Genomic DNA, 20,443 nt, shown 5'->3' with positions numbered 1-20,443 from the left:
CATACGCAGTGGACTGCAATTATAGGGAAAACCAGGCACTGCCTTTTTAAAGGACTGCATTATGCTTTGATTCCATTTCTGCTGTGGATTACTTGTGGTACCAATACACGCACACACACACACACACTTCCCATCCCTCACTTCCACTCCCAATGATAGCAAAAATAAACGTGAAAAATAATATTAAAAAACTCTGTATTCAGTAATATTCACACCAAAGTATATGTATAGATATATCCATTAAAATTATGAACATTTCTAAATATATTTTATGTATCATACATATATTTATATGTATAATTACATATCCACAGAAGTAGTGTTGCTGTGCTAAAGCCAGCATTAAAAGCAAAAACAGGTTTCACAATAGGACACCCATATATGCATATGTTCTGGCTGTTTGGTTTGTGAATTTATTTACAACTTAACTATATCATAATAAATGCTTACTGTTCTATTGTACAAACGTAATAGTAAAGGTTTAGGTTCATTTTTTAAATACAAAGACTGCAAATGAATACATGAAAAAAATTACACACCATGTACAGTATTTATAATTTATAAATGCAAAGTTAAGACCTCTTTAAATTATTGCACTTGCATATTTTTTTGTTTTTTTTACAAAGATAGTTTATATGTATCATATATATATATATGTGTGTGTAAATATATATATATATAAAACAAATTTCTCAGCTCACTAAATGTAGTAAAGTTGAATGTTGTTACCTTGAAGTTCTTTCTTCTTCACATAACAGCCCAACCTGAATCTTGAATATATATGAATCTACAAATCAGTTTGATCTACCCTAGAAAGCAGTCCGTTATTTTAGGTTTTTTGACAGAGTATACACCCGTATTACAATCGAGCACAGTTTTTGGTCAGAAAGCAAAACAAGAGTTGTGATGTGCCTTTGCTAGATTGGGATATATAACCTAAAGTTTGAACATGAACTTCATTGTAGTAGTGTGCAGAAAGCCTTTCCTGTGTTTAGAATGAACAAATTAATTGTTCCACTTCACAGAACTGTTCCTGTATCACAGTGTTTGAGGCAAATGCATTATTTCAAGAGGGTCATAATTGTTTTGAGCATCTAACAATCTCTATGCTTTAACACGAATAGTGCTATTTCCTATCCCTACAATTTTACACTAAATGCAATCACACCAAACCGATCACACTGTTCTAAGTTTAAACACATGAAAGAAGTCTGTGCCACATAAAAAGATGAATTCCACGCTGCATGTCCCCTCCGTATCCAAAAGACAAATATCTTCTATCATATACTCCAACTACCAAAAAACCCCCAAACTATTATATTTCTCTAATGGTCACTTACAAAAGAAAAAATACTGCCATGAGTTGAACCATTCAGTAGAATGTTGCACTACCGTACCAAATTCATAGATTAATTATAACAATGGAGTGTCTGTCAGTGCTATAATAAAATATGCAACATCTCGGATGAGTATCATGCCATGTCAACTATTTCTCTCCCTTAGCACATACCTTTCAGGCACAATTTCATAATACATTAGAAATGCTCAGGTATGGCTTCAAACAGTCCTTTTACCTTTACTGGGTTTAGAAGGGAAACACAATTGGAATTACTAACAAAAATAATGCAGTTCAGGGAGTATGAAGTCTAACACTTCTAGGAAAGGAGAGATCTGTGAGGTTTTTTGTACATTCTTATTGATCTGGGGCAAGATCAGTTCTAGCAGTAAGATCAGCATTCAAAGGGGGAGAATAACAGCAAATATACTTAACCCACGAAGGAAAAACACTCCATCCAGTTGTTGGGGTATCTGAATTTCAGAGAGCATTTTTGTAGTCACCATAGATTTGGATAATTTCCATGTAAATTAGGAACAGTGGACATATCTTAAGTACTTAGCAGATGAAAGGTTGCATCTGAATGATTTAGTTAGAACTGCTAAGGAGTAAAGCAGAGGACACAGCATGAGATACTGCTTTGGTGCAATTGTTTCCTGCCTTTTTTTTTTTTTTATTCCAAAATAGTTTGCTGCGGTTAACATGAATTTCTGCACTTAGAATTGGTAAAGCAAACTGAAAAAAATGATGGGGCTGCTGCTAGGAACCTGTATCATACAAATAAGATAACTTCATATTGAATTCTCAACTTCTGGGATATTTATGTACTGCAAAGGCTTAGGTGCATTTATACATTATGTGATTATGTACACATACTGTACACACGTACAGATACTGGAATGTGCTCGACCATAACAAAAGGCAAAACTCAAGAGTCCAAGTCATTTACATGAAACCCATAAGATGGCATGCTTATTAGAGCAATACAGCTCAACAGACGTGAGATGGAAAAAGAGAACCTGTGTTCTGTCTTTAAGTCACTACTATTATTTGTTGCAGTTACACAAATGGCCATGTTATCATGGAACCACTATTATTTGTGAAAAAGCATATAATGTAGTATAGGCTGTATGTGAAAGGTATGCAAAGACTGTGTTTTCACCTACTGTGTGGATTAATATGAAGATATTTTTTTCCTCGTTGTTCTTAAGAGAAAGATGAAGGCAAATTAACTGTTGTTGAAACATACTCTGTACAATTGCACTGAATTTAAGAGTGGCATTGAATGTAAGGTCTTAAAGTCTGTGCATAAGTTTGTAAGGCTGAAGCCTATGTCAGCACAGAACTGTAAACATAATATGTTAGAGTACTTTTCTTCAGTCAGCTATTCTTTCACTGAGAAAGGCAGTTCTAAGCCTGGAAATTTTGCTGAACTAGGGGAAAAAAGCAAACAGACAGATGGAGAATTTTACTAATTTCACTTATCTTGGAATGGTGAAAAAGAGCAGTAGAAGACATGCAGTGTTACTGTGCAACACAAAAGCTAGTGAATACAAAACCATTTTTGATTTATTATGATGGTACTACAATCCCTCTTATCAGACCTGACTTTTCTGACGAGGCTTTTGTTCCCAGCAGATAGCATACTTCAGGTATGTTTCTAATACCTTTTAAAATACAACTCAGCAGGTAGAAATAAAAATGATGACTTTACTTAATTGCGAGCTAGGCAAGGAAATCTTTGCTGTCACATTTAAATTCTAATCTGATACTTCTGTCACTACGGATACAAAATCTCCAACCTGAAACTCTCTGTCATATTGGAGATAAATATCCAGTATACTTCCAGTGTTTTAAGGGAGGAGTCATCTGGGTTTATAAACCATTCCGAAGAACAAAGCACCATCACTAGTTCTTTCAATGTTTGCCTTGCGAGTGACAGACAATTTGCATCATGAAGCTCAATGAAGTACTTTAACCTGAATGTTGGTTTTCCTTTAGTTTGCAGCAAGAGAATTCACTGTAACCTAAGCATGAATTACGAGTCTCCAAGGATTCTGCTGGAGTTCAAACTGATTACAAGTAGATCACACATAAACATTCACAATAGCAATGGGTATATTGTTCTATTTATAGCCAAGAACTCCCAAGTGACACTGGTGTTAAAGCCAGCCACAGTACGGTATAATAAAAGTACCATTGAAACCCTTACTAGAAAGATACAATTTAGAAGTACCCGCTAAGATTTCCCCCGCCCCCCCATCAGTTTTAAATTAAGGCCTCAGCAATGTAGCCCATGAGATAAGACCAGTCTTTTATATTCACAAGTCCTAAGTTCTCTTTTGATAGCTGATTCCAAAACATCTGCGTTGTCGTTTTCCCTCCATTCACGTTGTGTCACTGGTGTAGGTCAGGAGATTGGCTGCCAGAGTCATTGAGCTGAGGTAACTCCATGGGTGTTACCTTCATAGGCAGATCTGCTTCTTAGTTCGTGTTTTGTAGCTTTTCCTTTTTTTTTTTTCCAAATAAAAATGAAACTGAACAAAAAAAAATCAACCCCCAAATCAAGAAGGGATGCTTTTCGAGTTAAAGCAATTTGTTGCTGCTGTTCAGTCATCAATCTTCACAGGAAGTGAATCTGAAGTCCCAGGAGCATGGGACTGGGAGGGAATCCATATAGAGGCTTCCTCACCTCTTGTTACTTTCTCCCATTGGTTGAGATTGTCCCTGGAGATGCAAAAAAGTCAAAGAGGTAAAGCATTTTTCGTAAGTTTACTGGTTTCCTTCCTAACAACGCTGTCTACTGGACTATACTTGAGATGGAGCTTTATGCTGTGTATAAGTACCTGTATATCATCAAGCTTTTATCGTCTTTATTTCATCCTTCACCTTCAGTTAGGCCATTTTGTGATTCTGTGTGGTTCATATACATGTTGACTATATATAAGCTTATGGCATACCTTCCCCACAACAAGCCCTGGACTTAAAGGCTCCTGCTTCCATTACAAATTTCTAGCCCTCATGGCTGCAGAGAAAACCCGGCTGTGACCCAAGAGAGACATATCTGCAGAGACTCCAAAACAGCAACTCTGGAGACAAGAGGCCTTCCTCACTTCAGACTTCAGGGATTTCACCACAGCATACTTTGGCCCTTTTCAAAACCACCACAGAGATCAGGACTTTCGCCAGCAAACTTCTTTCACTGGAAACCCCCGAAACACATTAAGCCTCTGAAACTCCTGTACAGGGGCTGCCTGACAGCGTATAAAATGTTGCACACCAAGATCACAGTATCAACTTTCAGTTACTAATGCGGTGATCATACTATCAATCTCCTACATTTAAAGAGTACCCCTTCCTCAAGACAGGAATTGTTACTGCCTCACAGCCGGTAATGTTCTAATGACCTGACGGGAGTACGGACCCATGATCTTACTTGCTGTACACTAGTCCCGCTCCAGTGACTCGGGAAGTCTATGTTGATGATACCCATAAGAGTACCACGGCCAAATCTAGCATTCAAATACAAAGAGAAACAGAGCAAGCTCAACTGTTTCAATTTCATCCTATCAGATACCTAGTTACTAAAACAACAGTTCTCAGAAGTCTTCAGGAAACAAACGCGATGGTAAAAGTACTGAGGTCTCACATGCTGTGTCATATTATCATATTACATCAGAATTTGTGTGTCAGAGCTCTTCTGATTTTTATGTCATAGCTCTGCCAAAATAGTTGATAAAACAGCAAATAATGAGCTGAAAGCACAGGGAACAGGTAAGAAGAGAAAAATGTTGCATTTTCCGGGGATGGGGGAAAGCAGGATCTGATGGAGTTTACCGAAGAAAGCTGGTGCCCTCTAGGGGAACACCTACACCAGTTTCTGCACGCAGATGGAAACCTGCTCTGCCAGGGCTCCAGGCCAACTGGAAGTCATGAAGAAAACGTTAATATGGCACTGAATAGCAGCTAATACAATCAGGTACTAAGGATCAGAAAAACTGAATCATCACTATTTGTAGGTCCCTTTCCTGAAACTGAGAAAAAGTAATGAGGAGAACTGCAGCCAAAATATTTTTAAATTATATCAATTTCAGCGAGAATTGAGAGACTTGAAAGCACATGGAAAAATGCTTAAAATTATTTGGTCTGAAATAAAGGAAAAATTAAATCTCTTCACCTCAAACTCAAAATAAATGTACTACCATAGATTTGCCACTTTGGTAGGCCAACTGAGTACATAGGACTTATTCTGAACACTGTAACACAAGTGGCTGATAGTTTTGATCTACACAGAATCACAAGAGAGCATTTAAAAATGCGGAATAAATTACAGGAGAATAAAACCTTCTAGACTCTTAGCTGCTGCCTTACCTCAGGAAATCAGTGACTGACGCTTTTTTTTTTTTTTACGATGTGTATAATACGCTTCATTTGCCTTTGTGCTCCCAATCAAACTCTGGCTCCTCCCTGATTCCTAAGTGTCTGGAATAAATGCCCAGAGGCACTCAAAAGATAAAAACTTGATGCTGACATGCTGCCTTAGGTGCTTCTGCTGTTATTATTTGCAGCTGGTGTCTGAGTTCCAAACAACTCAAGGACTCAGCAGCTTAAACACCGCCTTCCAAGAACGAGCACCGCTGGTGAAAGGGTGATATCAAAATTGGTTCCGTCAGCAGCTGAGGCAATACCAAATAGGAATGAGGCTGTATTCCTCTCATCACACTGAATAACAGTTACCCATCAAAAATAAAGGACAAAAAAATGTAGTGCAAAATCAGCTATTTGAAACACTCTGGAGTAACCTAAACACTGTAATAACATACATTTTAGTAATTGGGGAATTGAAGATAGATCTGTGTTCTTCATCTCTTACTCTGCATCTCCAAATCTCAGTTCTCAACACTTCCTCCTCAACCAGACAGCAGAGGGTAATTTCAAGGCTAAGCTAAAGTTATTAAACGTCTCCTCAAAAGCCTTTATGCCAGGGTGTGGATTATCAGGAAGCTTTTTAGTTTTATGGAAATCTTAAACCCCATCCACACATCTATGCCTCAGTTCTGCATCTGTTTGAGTAGAAGCAAGTGTAAACACTCATGACAAGCATTACTGCATTTCTACTGGTGGGTATTATAGTTGATGCTGTTTAGTCCATGTAAACAGTATAAAAATCTTTCTGACTGAAAACATGGTTACACAAAGCACAATCTGTGCTCCAGTTACATGGATCGAATAACCGACCATTTTGCTTTCAGCCATCAATACAGCTGAAACTAGATGCCTTCGAGCAAGGATTACAAAGAGAGAGCAGTTAGAAAACTTCCAAGATCTCAGACTACCTCTCAGAAAAGCAGTTGGATAACTCATGACCTTGTAAAGACTGAAAGGATTACAAGCAGTTCTGTAGTTTACTTCATGTTCTCTGATTTCACACCGAAAGCAACTCTTCTTTATTTGTCAGAGTACACATTATTCCATTATCTATAATCAAACTATCAACACGTACCTATTAGGTCAACACAGCTCAAGGAGTACAAAATCCTACCCTGTACTGTAACTCCAAATTCCAAAACAGGAGTTGAACTTTGATACCATTATGATAGTAACACACTCCATGGCATTTTGGAACTAGAGAAGAGCTTAATGCCATATTGTAATTGATGGAACCACTAAAATATGGACTTAGGAATACTTCCATATTACTCAATTTAGGATAACAAATTACTGCCTATTATTTACCAGACATTGTTACTTTCATAGCTTCTAAAAACGAAAGACACCATAAGGATCACCTAGCCTGAGTGCCTGGAGAAGACAGGCCTTGGCAATTTGCTCACAGTAACTGTGCCTCAGACCTGTACCGCTTTTACCTCTCTCTTTTAAAAAGTATACCTAGCCATGGCTCAAAATCTTCAAATGACATTATTCCAAATGCTAAAAAAGACATTCACCATATTACTTGTTTGAATCTTTGGGCTTCAAGTAGTCTTTACCTGCTAAATTACTGAGCTTTGCCTAATCAGAAAACATATTATGGGGTCAGTTACAGATTTTGATAAAGTCATTCTTTTGGCTAAACTTAATATATTATGTCAGATTTTTTTAGTCTCTCACTACTAAAGATCTCAAAACATTCTTTAAGGTCTTTCTTAATCTTCTCTTATTTGCTAGTGTATTTATCTACTCTTCTTAAAGCACAGATGCTAAACAAGATTCCAGCAGTAGCCCCATTAATGTAATAACTACAGAGGTACAGTCTCTAATGCTACTTAATATTTCCTCCATATCCATCTAAGGGTTGCAGAGCCGTGCCCAGCAGCCGGACCTTAGAGGCAGCGAACTATAAATGATGGCTCCTAGATACTCACTGTTTTTCATATGATGTCTGTCCCACTGGTACAGACCTACATGTTCTTCTCATACCTATATGAAATAGTGTTTGGCTGTGAATGAAATTATTTTTGCTAACCACTGTGTGAAATTTCACTGTGTTTTGTACATACTGGGCGCCCTTCTGTTACTTCACACAGATCATTTAGTCCACAGGATCAGGAAAATGACAGAATAGGTAGATCTGCCTTACAGGACAAAGAAAAAGTTCAATGCAAGCTAGAATTTAAGGACTACAAGAGGAAAAAAAAAGGAAAAAAAATATTATGAGAGAGATGCTAGTCAGACCATAGAAAAATAGGCCTCTTTTCCCTGAATAAAGATTGCTGGCATTTTATGAACCAACTGTTTTTCTTTAGAGAATACTGATTAACCTGAAATGAGAACATTTTCATGAAGCATACTCGTTTCAACAGAAGTTCTGTCAGGAAAGCTTGGCAAGGTCCTATCCTGGACAGAACTACCTACAAAGACATCCACCATCATTCCAGGGTAGAAGCAGACAATTGGTTAAGGACCCTTGCCTCTCCCTTCAGAATATCCCAAGCTACCTCCCAACTGATTGATAGGACAAAGTTACATTTTCCTCTCCCACATCCCAGTGTCACTACTCTTACATTCCCAATTACTGAATATTTCAGGGATCTTTCTTTTCCTGCTTTTTAATAAAAAAATGTTCTGACATGAAATAAAACATGCCAAAACCACATTTTTTAATGAAACAGAATTCTAGCCAATCTTAGTTGTGAGAACCATGTTGAATTAAAAAGGACACAGAGGGAAATTGCACTGAACCAGCCTAGATGGGGATACATAAGCACTGAACCTGCTTCTCTCCAAATGCTTTAGGCATCAAACACATTTTAATCAGCTGTGTCTGTAGATCTGCGTTAGATAGTCCAAGCCAGTAGTTATTGCCCCTGGGTTTCTGCATAGATTAATGCAAGATGCATATCCCTGTTTATCTGCATGCAAATTCTAAAATTAAAAGTCTGTATTTCCAGACAAACTTGCAAAGCATGTTTGCTTTTTCTTTAACCAAGCTACACGCTGTGCAAAAACTTCTGCTTTTACTCACCTGCACGCTCGGAGTAGTGGCCCAGTTGGAGGAAAGATCTGTGCAAGTGTGGTGTAACATGGGATGGCTACAGCATTGTAGAACCCAATCTATGAAAAACAACAATAAAATAAAAAAGTCAAATGTTGCCAAACTACAGCACTGCAAGTTAACAGCCAGCTAGCTCAAAGCTGTTGACTACTTACTTAATTACTACTTATGTTAGTACTTCCTACTTCTGCATCTCCTCTTAATATCCGAATACTTTTAAATGAAGCTCTCACAGTGAAGCCTCTGGCAATTACAAGTTGCTTACCTGCCTCTCTTTTGTGGCTAATATGGCTGCTTCAGATAGGATTTTCTACATTACTTTTTATTATTCAATTGACTTGGTCAGGATCTGTCTGGCTTTTTGATGTCGGTAGTGGCAGAAGTAGGTGCAGATGGCAAAGCCATTTCTGTAAACATTATTGTTGTGATGCATTCTTTTTTTAAAAAAAAAAAAAGTAAAGTTGTGCAGCATGGTCAAAATATGGTCAGATTCTGGACTATTCTGATGTCCTTCAGAGTATGTATTCCACAGCTCAATTTACCCTAGCCAATGCTAGGGGCTTTGCACCTTTGGAAAGTTTCTGAAAGGCGTGCACTGTGATCAATAACTGGCTTGCAATTTCTTTTCATATATATGGTTCAGCAATATGTTTTTACCATTATCATATGAATCTATTTAGAGAACATCAAATGAGCACCTTTTTAATGGTATCTGATTCATACAGGCTTAGGGGCCTATGACAGGTACCGTGTCACAGCTGAATTGTCATGACATGAGAAAATTTTTAGAAAGTGCTACTTATATATTAGCAAGGACAACAGGTTAAATTCAGATCCATTATAACATCACGCATTTATCTCAGACTCTCATAATAGTTACAGTAGTGCACTATGATCCCTTTCTTTGGGCAGAGTTTTTAAATGCCTTTTAGTGAAATACCATGTATTGTACTGTGACCAAAGCATTTGATAATAAGTCTCTTTTTAACAGTCTAAACATTGGTCCTTATTCAGAATCTTGCCCTCAGCTCCATCAATACCAATTCCTGCCATACTGCTGTGTAACGAAGTCCATGCCGTACTTTAAAAAGAACAATAAAATACATTTTCTGACCTGAGAGCCCAACAGTCTGAGTTGAAGTAACCATGATGTAACCAACAGGAAGAAACTGCAGCTGGTGAGAAGGCAAAGCTGCTCTCAGCGGTGATGCCTGCTCAGCAACAAAAAGTTTGCTATTTTGCATAGTGCAGTGTTTTCTTCCTATGTATTTTTTCTTGTGATTTTTTTTTCTTGTTTATTTGTTTTTAAGGGGGACTATTGTATTTCACTGGAAAATAGCAGATTACCCCCCATAGCTATTAAAAATTAAAATGGGAACTTAGGTACAGTCACACTGTAGACCTTCTGGCCCGATGAGAAGTTTGTTGCCGTTGCAAAACATAGAAGATTTCAACCAAACTAAGTTTGTCTGCAGTATATTCTGAATGACCTTCTCTTTGGAACTCCGGTATATAGAATAAAATGTGTCCTTTAAGGTCCTGAAAACTTTTAAGTTAAAATGCACATCAACCAAGGAGGAAAAACCCTAAAAGGCTCAATGGATTTAGGCTTTGAATAAAGCCAAGCTAATTAAAAACATTCCTTTGTGAGTTTCCATTTCTGACTAGAGCAAACTCACACAAATCCCTTTTGTAAAAGGTTTAGATTATCTGAATAAATTATTCCAGATTTATTTTTATGTTGCTGTGGCTAGACAGAAAGCCTAGAGTTCACTCAGGTATGACCAAACTATTGAAGTCACTGCAGGAAAGACAGTATATATATATGTATGTATGTATGTGTGTGTATATATATATCTCCTAATGATGCATAAGCAAGAGGAACTAGAAAATATCTTTTGTTTCTGAAATAAATTGTTCCTGTCTCTCCAACTGTGCATCCCAAACACACTGCTAGCTTTAAGAGCTGAATCTTTAATGTTCTGACTGACGTAAGACGTAAGACCCTTAAGATTTTAATTAATCCTTGCTGCGTAAGACTAAACCTTTTATTTTCAACTTGAAAACTGTATTTCTGGGGTAAGCTTTGACTGGCCAAAGCACATGAACTGTTCCTTCTCTCTCCCTTCAGTACTAAGTTTGGCTTGACTTGCTTATTAAAAGGGCTTTCAAGTCACTGCATAGTTTTGGCATTTCTATTTTCTTCACAGGTTCCAAAAGGAGGGGCAGAAAAGAGGGTGATGGGATCCTTGCTGAATCAGGATCCTCAGTGCAGGCTCCACAGTAGGAAGACACCAAACTCAGAGACCTTACGTGAGTTGTGCTGCAAAGGGCATAAAGCACAACAGAGACCAACTGATCCAGCCACTCAAGTGAGAGGAAGAGCTAAGCACAAGCTATTCTCAAAGATGAATACTTGAGGCAGAAACAGAGTTTTTCAGAGATTACATGTTTATACAAAACCTCATTTCCTAAACATCATTGTCATTTAAATGAGGTATTAATGCTTTAATTAAAATCCACATTAAAATACTTATTAATGCTTTTTGTTAGAGCCCAAGGAAATGGGTGATAATGCTTTAGTAAATTCTTCAGTCTCTACATAAATATAGGAATGGTTACTTTCACAGAATTATGTATGTCCTAAATCTCACATTTTGCTGTAATGTTGTAAGATACAGCAGCTACAACTATGCTACTGAAGTTGGCTTTGAATGTCCTATCATGTTTAATTTTTTACTGTTATACTACTAAGAAGCATGAAACAGAGCACAAAGTAAAAAAGAAACTGATGAGGACAGTACCTGTTGTCCACTTCTACTTAAAAAAGATTAACCCCGATTTGAATTGGGGTTTTGGGGCCCTCACTACAAAAAAGACATTGAGGTGCTAGAGCAGGTCCAGAGAAGGGCAACAAAGCTGGTGAGGGGTCTGGAGAACAAGTCTTATGAGAAGCGGCTGAGGGAGCTGGGGTTGTTTAGCCTGGAGAAAAGGAGGCTGAGGGGAGACCTTATCACCCTCTACAACTGTCTGAAAGGAAGTTGTAGAGAGGTGGGGGTCGGTCTCTTCTCCCAAGTAACAGGTGATAGGAGAAGAGGAAATGCTGCCAAGTTGCACCAGGGGAGGTTTAGACTGGATATTAGGAAAAATTTTCACACTGAAAGGGTTATTAAGCATTGGAACAGGCTGCCCAGGGAAGCGGTTGAGTCACCATCCCTGGAGGTATTTAAAAGACGGGCAGACATAGTGCTTAGAGATACGGTTTAGTGATGTTTTTTGTCAGAGTTAGGTTGATGGTTGGACTAGATGATATGAAAAGTCCCTTCCAACCTAGGCAATTCTGTGATTCTATGAATGCAGAACACAGAATTCAGCAGCCCACATACCCTAACATCAAATACAATCTTCACTAATATATAAAATGTTTTATCATAGAATAGTTTGGGTTGAAAGGCACCTTTAAAGGTCATCTAGTCCAACCTCCTCTCCAATGAGCGGGGACATCTTCAACTAGATCATGCTGGCTCAAAGCCCCATCCTGCCTGACCTTAGAATGTTTCCAGGGATGATGCATCTCCCACCTCTCTGGGCAATCTGGGCCAGTATTTCACCACTCTCATTGTAAAAAAATTATTCCTTATATCTAGTCTGAATCTACCCTCTTTCAGTTTAAAGGCATTGTCCTATTGCAACATGTCCTGCTAAAACGTTTGTCCCTGTCTTCCCTGTAAGCCCCCTTTAAGTACTGAAAGGCTGCAATAAGGTCTCCCCGGAGCCTCCTCTTCTCCAGGCTGAACAACCCCAACTCTTTCAGCCTGTCCTCACAGGAGAGATGCTTCAGCCCTCTGATAATTTTTGTGGCTCTCCTCTGGACCCACTCCAACAGGTCCATGTCTTTCCTGCACTGAGGCCTCCAGAGCTGGACAAAGTACTCCAGGGGGTATCTCACCAGAGTGGAGCAGAGGGGCAGAATCACCTCCGTCAACCTGCTGGCCACACTTCTTTTGATGCAGACCAGGATGCAGTTGGCTTTCTGGGCTGTGAGTGCATTGTCAGCTCATGTCCACCTACTAGTACCCCCAGTACCCCCAAATCCTTCTCAGCAGGGCTACTCTCAATCCCTTCATCCCCCAGCCTGTATCCATACCAGGGGTTGCCACGACCCAGGTGCAGGGCTCTGCACTTGGCCTTGTTAAATTTCATGACATTCACATGGGGCCATTTCTTGAGCTTGTCCAGGTGGTTCTGGATGGCATACCGTCCCTCAAGTGTGTCAATCGCACCACTCAGCTTTCTGTCATCTGCAAACTTGCTGAGGGTGCACTCAATCCCACTGTCTATGTCATTGATGAAGACATTAAACAGTACTGGTCCCAATAGGAACCCCAGAGGGACACCATTTGCCACCATGCTGGCTGTCACTGGGTGCGATGTTTCCCTTCTTCCAGTCACTGGGGTCTTCACCTGACTGCCATGACTTTTTAAACACTGTGGAGAGTGGCTTGGCAGCTACATCAGCCAACTCCCTCAGGACTCTGGGATGCATCTCGTCAGGTCCCATAGATTTCTGTATATTCAGGATCCTCAGGTGATCACAAACCTGATCAGTGGGAGGGACCATCCACTTGAGAGGAGGAGTTTTCTCCATACATGTTTTATTAATACTATAAACATGTATCATTTTACTGAGAGAGTTCATACCTGACCCTGAGGGACTTCGTCTTTCTTGTCTCTGTCCATCATAGGAATAGGTTGAATACCCGTTTTCTTCATTTCATCACCCTGGAGAAAAGCAGAGAGAGCAATCAGGAAAACAAAAATCAAGACTACTGAGATCTGAATTAATTCCCATCTTCTATTGTATATCAATCTAAAAATCCAGAATTTAAAACTGCCTAAGGAGGGGCTAATAAGCCTACATTATACATTCACCTAAATGACAATGTAGACAGCAGATACTGAAAATGAAGTTTTTGAGTCAATGTACACACATTTTCCTTGTTTCCAAGAGTGTCTCCATAGTAAAAAGCAACTGGAAGAATAAAACCAAATAAATCAGTTCATTCTATTCTCTTCTATTCATAGTTGGTCTCATCTTTCAAAACATTACCTGTTTAAAGCACTATAATACAACGACCAATAGAACACAACTCACCCATTCAAGGAAAAGCTAAGTAAAATAGATTAATTTAAATCTTTTTGACTATGCTGCTTTGAAGAAGCTGCCTGTCAAACATCCTTCTTTAAGGACATTATCCCTCTACATTCATAAGAGAAATACTAGGAAAGATGAAGTATATCCAAAGACCGGATATATGTAATGTACAAGAGAAAACTCTCTCCTTATATTTCACCCATTACCAGCAGAGCAGCCAAAACACATTTCTGAGCACTATACTGGGCTTGAACACAATTACTTCTTAAAAATCCATAAATTTTCCAATAGTCTTATGCCTCAACTGCATTGTTAAAACACCATGGATATTTAATCTTGAGGTTATAAAGTCAACTACAGCCATAGCAATGGTTGCTTTTGGCTACTGTTCATGTGTGAGGTTCCAAAGTCAATGGGATCTTCAAACTCCTAACCTTAGGTATTGGATTTGCATGGTGAGGTTTTGGTAGCCAGGGGTCTACAGTGGTGTCTTCTGTGAGAAGATACCAGAAGCTTCCCCCATGTCCGATAGAGCCAGTGCCAGCCCTATGAAGGCTGCTGTGGGGAAAGCTAACTCCACCCAAGCCAGACCTTAGTTAGGGAGAAAGCTTATGCAGGATAACTGCTTATAAAATATTTGCTTATCTGCGTCCTTTAATGTGAGATTCAGCTTACAGAAGTTTAGCTATCTGAAAGCTTGGGACATTCCCTAAATCCATGTTCTATGCTTCTGATACTGTTGGTGAAGGGATCTCCAGAAGACAATTTATTAAACGTTTCTCATCAGATTTTATAAAGCCATGTTTCAAGTGCCAATGTGCCTTTCAAAGAAGGATTTTGGCACCTTTACTCAAAGAGAAGTTTGCAATATAATAAATTGATTCTGATCTGAGCAGAACATCTTTCTGTTCATCTGCCTTGCAATTACCTAGAGGGCAAAAAAGATGGGGGCTTCTGGAAGTCAATTCCTTCTTGCATATTTGGCCTCAACAACACCTATTAACTATGATCCTGCTCAATTAACCAACAAGAGATGTAATCAGGAAGCTATTTTTGAACTGGTGTCTGTACCACTCTCTCATATCACATATTTCTTTCTCCAAGTAGTTAGAGAGGCTAGAATAATTGAATCTAGTCTCTGTTAGACATTTTACTACTGAAAGAAACAAAAGGAAAGGCCTCCTTCGCCAGCTGATAAAAAAAAAAAAGATGCCTGTAACAATTCCAGGCACAGAAGTTCAGTGGATTTTTGTTTAGGAACTGTAAGGAAATTTTGTTATTATGTGCCCCCAGTAAATAATTAATTTTTTTTCACATTTGCTTGAAGTACTGCAATTGATTGATCCAGGACTCTGCAGCTACCATAGTCTCAGTGATAAGAACCTCAACACTAAACCACTTATCTTCATATGATTTTAAGCTCTTCAATTAACATAATATCAAATGCCTGAGAAACACTTGAAGTCAGAGCTTTGAGGAAGCTGTCCAGCATCTGACTGATTATGCCAAAACTGAACAAAGCTCAGATTTGTGTTCACCATTTCACCTTGAAAGAAAAAGGTATCACAGAATGGTTTAGATTGGAATGGACCTCTTGGGATCATCCAATCCACCCCACACACCTACACCAGCAGGATCAGCTAGAGCAGGTGATCCAGGACTGTGTCCAGTCAGGTTTTGAATATCTCTAATGATGGAGATTCCACAACCTCTTTAGGCAACATGTGCCACTGGTCGACCACCCTCACAGTAAAAAAGTATTATGTTTAGATGGAATGCATGCACTAGAAACATAAGTGTTTTCTTGTGTTCAGTACATGCAAACACATATGTGATACACTGTTGTAAAAATACTGCTTTTATCCTCATAGTTATGATCATGATCAGAAAGCTAAAGTTTAAATTTTAAGCAAAGAAGTTTGTATCATACTTGCACTATGGCCATAATAAGTGGCTTAGAGTAAGTCTCGTTAAAAATACTGCAGAAAGGGTTTAACAACTTTCTAATGTCTCATAACTCACAAAAAAACCACAGCAGACAAATCTTATACAAGCTTTTAATCCTATATAATTGATCAGCAAGTGTATTATTTTGCTTGAGTTGTAGCACTGTGGGAAAGCTTCATGCTTAACTGATATAAAGTTAAATCTTAGCTGAAAACATCAGCTATATGTATCGGCTTCATTCAATGAAAAGACCAGCGTGACATACCACAAAATTCCTGCAACCTCTCCTGCAGTTACTGTTTTAGTTAATGATTACACAAAGAAGAAATATTATTTGAATGTTCTGATTAAATCATTCAATATATTATGAACTCAAGTAGTAATTAGAAGCAACATTCTATTCTACTTTTAAAACTGTAACATAACCTAGTCATAATCTAGTCAAATATACTTTTCTAGAATTCACCTTTTTTTCCCGAATTAAGTGACAATTTCTGCAGTGAAACACAATCTAAACTTTATATTGGTTTAGCTTTCCCAGGATTTTCTCTATATCTGTCTCCAGTTTTCTCATTTCCAGAAGCGTTTATACCTCTGGCTGGGTTTGTCGGCTGTCCTGACTAGATCACAACATGCTCAACTTCTGCCACATATCAGTTACCTCTTCTTAAAGAGGATTCAGTAAAACACCAATTGCAGAACTCAATTTCTGTCAATGACTTCTAATTTACATTTGCTCCATGTAGTAGCAATATAACAAGATCCATACATCCTTGGATTACAAAACAGGTTAGTTTGGGGAGGCTCAATTATGTCCATAATGCCCATCTTAACTATTGTTGAGTAGGAAAAAATCAGTTTGATCCTTCCTTCTCCACTGAGTTCACAAGATTTGCATTAAAAAGTCTTTTTACTTGTAAGCAAAAAAGTTGAGTATGTAATTAGTGAGGCACATCAACGTTACACCTCCATTGTATCACTCATAAGAATATTCACCTTCCAGTGCTGACATTTTAGAAAGTGAGCGCTGAACTAGATCTTTGAGCTTATACAGTCTGCATTTTTCAAATATTTTATTGTTGTCTGAGCTGTTCATAATTAAGAGAATGAGAACATGTCAATACAAAAAACACCCACAAGCCATGCACATCTTGAATTTCATAAAGAACATGCAACAGGCACGACAACAATCTCCACACTAAATGCATGCTACAACTCTGTGGGCCTGATTTCCATTTTATACCTGTGTAAAACATAAATAAGCCCACTGAATTCTGCAGTGTTCCACAGGACACATAACAGAAAAGAACACTTTATGATACACGTGTGCAATAGTAGTTCTGACAATACAGCCTATCTTCTAAAACTGCATAATTCAACTCTATGCAACACCCTCAGAATTCATTTCTTATCCCTAAAGTAGTCATTTCCACTTTAAAAATTAAATGATTAGAACATTTACTCAGCCTAAGACACGTGAGAGACTGTATCTTTATTTATGAACATGATTACGTTAGCGCAGCTCAATGCCTTGTTTCAATTCTCAGTACATCTTATCTGTGCAGTAACTTTCAGTATATTAAAAAATCAGCTCGCTCTCACACCCAGTTGTTGAGCTGTCTCACAAAGTAGATTCAAATGGTCAGATCAGAAAAATGTTACGGTTTGTCGTATTTGCTTTAGCATTTCCTGGACTCATACTACAGCTTTACAAGTGTGTTTCAAGGCAGCTGACCTGGAAGCTGGTTTCATATTTTGGATTTCTAGAATACAAATAGATCCTTCACAAAACTACAGTTAGTTACTCAAAAAACATTACTGATTTTATTCTGTGTTCTGTTGCTTCGTCACTTTATGTTAGGACATACTTTCTAAACTCATCTTTAACAGAGAGAAAAAACGCTGCCTGAAAACTAGGAAGCTAACTTAACTCCTTAAATAGCTTCAGAGTAAACAGCAAAACACGTGCATGCACCAATGAACACTTTTTAAAACAAGCACATCAAGATATCCAATAACTTATAGTTGTTTTTTTCTTCCTCGATACTTCCATTTATAAAGTAAAGACAGTAAACAAAAGAAACACACATACCTCAGCCCAGAACTCTGCATATATATCATTGGCTGTCAGTCTGGTAACTGGCCACAACTTTGTTACAGAACACAAATCACAAGCTGTCATCATCAGACCAATCACTCTATCCCTAAAATAAAATTACATTAAATTGTAAGTTTGGTAAACAATTAATGATCACATTACAAACTTTTCAGTTGCCCTTCTTCAGTTCAGTCTGAAGTAAAGTATATATACTACAAAATTTCTCCTGTCTTGCTTGTTTCTTCCTCACTTATTTACGATTCATTGGTAAGGCATCACAAACATTGTATATTATATTCCCTGCAGTATTCCCTGCATTGTTTGCAACCAGAGTCCATTGACAATCCTCTGCACAATCACATTCATAGAAAAGTATTCAAGAATGCCTGCCTGTTAAAACACTCACGTGCCCCTCCTTAATTTTCTGAAAATACAGTACAAGTCTATAAAAAGAAAAATGCCATATCCTGTTACTACACTTCTTTCCGTTCTTTAAAGAGGGACACACATACTCCAAAAAGAGGAAACAAGTAGTTCTGAGTCTATCTCAAGGTACTGTCATTGCTTTGTTGGAATGAATTCTAATGCTGACAGAATGAGAATCCTAAACATAACTCTGTCCTATACACTGACAAACCTGTTTACAGAATAACTGCAGTAAGACTATAATCATTATTAGAATAAGGCACACACACAAAAAAAAAATCTTATTTAAACAGTTTTCTAGCAGTCATCTGCTACCCAAACCTATGTTTATGAATCTAAGTTTTATAAAGAAAACTGGCAAATTAATGAGTGAATTCATGTGTTTTCCACCCAATGGAGAGCTTAAGATGACACTTAAGGACACCTGCATCTTTGTTAATTACGCCTATTACATGGAAAAAGCACACAACTTGCTAACTTGCATGCCAATGTGATGGCAGTCATTAAAACTGATTTGATAGGTGGACTGTTCAGTGGATAAGGAACTGGCTGGATGGTCGCATCCAGGGGGTGGTGGTCAATGGCTCGATGTCCACATGCAGAAGGGTGACAAGTGGTGTCCCTCAGGGATCCGTACTGGGACCAGTGCCGTTTAATATCTTCATCAATGATATAGACAGTGGGATCAAGCGCACTCTCAGCAAGTTTGCAGATGACAGCAAGCTGAGTGGTGTGGTTGACATGCTAGAGGTACGGGATGTCATCCAGAGGGACCTGGACAAGCTAGAGAGTTGGGCTCACGCAAACCTCATGAAGTTCAACAAGGCCAAGTGCAAGGTCCTCCACTTGGGTCGAGACAATCCTCGTTATCAACACAGGCTGGGGAATGATAGCCCCTGCGGAGCTGGGCTGCAGGGAGCAGCCCTGTGGAAAAGGACTTGGGGGTACTTGTGGATGAAAAGCTGGACATGAGCCAACAATGTGCACTCACAGCCCAAAAGGCCAATTGCATCCTGTGTTGCACCAGAAGAACCATGGCCAGCAGATCCAGAGAAGTGATTCTCTCCCTCTACTCTGCTCTCCTGAGACCCCACCGGGAGTACTGTGTCCAGCTTTAGAACCCTCAGCACAAGAAGGACAGAGACCTGTTGGAGCGGGTCCAGAGGAGGGCCATGAAGACAATAAAAGGGCTGGAGCACCTCTCCTACAAAGACAGGTGGAGAGAGGTGGGGTTGTTCCACCTGGAGAACAGAAGGCTCCAGGTAGACCTTATAGCATCCTTCCAGTACCTGAAGGGAGTCTACAAGAAAGCTGGGGAGGGGCTGTTGGCAAGGGCATGTAGCAATAGGACACGATGCAATGGTTTTAAACTGGACCAGGGTAGGTTTAGATTAGACATTAGGAAGAAGTTCTTTGCAATGAGGGTGGTGAGCGTGGCAGTGTGCTCTCTCCTTTTACCCCCTGGCTCCTGCTCAAGCTATGGCCATCAGTGGGAGTTGTTATGATTTGCACTTGAACTATGGGGGATGGCTGGCAACATAGTCAAAACATTGTCTGGAGTGGGGACCTAGGTATATTGTTCCTTTGCGAATATGACTATAGGTCAATTATCTTACTAGTGGACAGCCCAAGAGCCCTTTGAGCCCTCCTGCACAGCAGCAGGCTGCAAGACAGGATCTCCCCTTGAGTGGGGACACTCACTTAAGGTTCTACTCCTCGAGGTTGAGAGATTCCTTGCTGATTCTCAGTAAGTGACTAGTAGCACGCTAAACTTTGAAATCTTAGCTAAGTGATATAAAGGAATGATTGCATATATATAATCCTTTAGACATAAACCGTTGACCAAGTCTGGGATTAGGATTGGATCCAGTCACACCTAGACTCCTCTCTGAGAAGGAGTTTAGGAAGCAAGGGGGTCCTTTCTGAACCTCGTCACTCAACGGGAGGGTCTCCCTGACAGCTTGTCTCACCCTGGCCTCCATGCAG

The 20,443-nt window shown here is 39.0% G+C and overlaps 1 protein-coding gene across 2 annotated transcripts in view; it reads right to left on the bottom strand.

Moving 5' to 3' along the window:
• Positions 1-240: 240 nt before the first annotated feature.
• Positions 241-20,443, bottom strand: part of PDE10A (phosphodiesterase 10A) — a 197,656-nt gene continuing 177,453 nt past the window's right edge. For both annotated transcript variants that reach the window (XM_054195390.1, XM_054195389.1), the window contains exons 19-22: positions 18,026-18,137; positions 13,533-13,613; positions 8,802-8,890; positions 241-4,063 (exon numbers count right to left, since the gene is read on the bottom strand). In XM_054195390.1, coding sequence (XP_054051365.1) covers positions 3,946-4,063; positions 8,802-8,890; positions 13,533-13,613; positions 18,026-18,137 — 400 coding nt within the window. In that variant the 3' untranslated portion in view covers positions 241-3,945. The remainder of the gene's footprint in view (positions 4,064-8,801; positions 8,891-13,532; positions 13,614-18,025; positions 18,138-20,443) is intronic.

The sequence above is a fragment of the Rissa tridactyla genome, chromosome 3 (assembly GCF_028500815.1).
Source record: "Rissa tridactyla isolate bRisTri1 chromosome 3, bRisTri1.patW.cur.20221130, whole genome shotgun sequence".
Taxonomy (NCBI): domain Eukaryota; kingdom Metazoa; phylum Chordata; class Aves; order Charadriiformes; family Laridae; genus Rissa; species Rissa tridactyla.
Note: the sequence above shows the minus strand (reverse complement) of the source record. Positions and strands in the feature narration are given on the sequence as shown.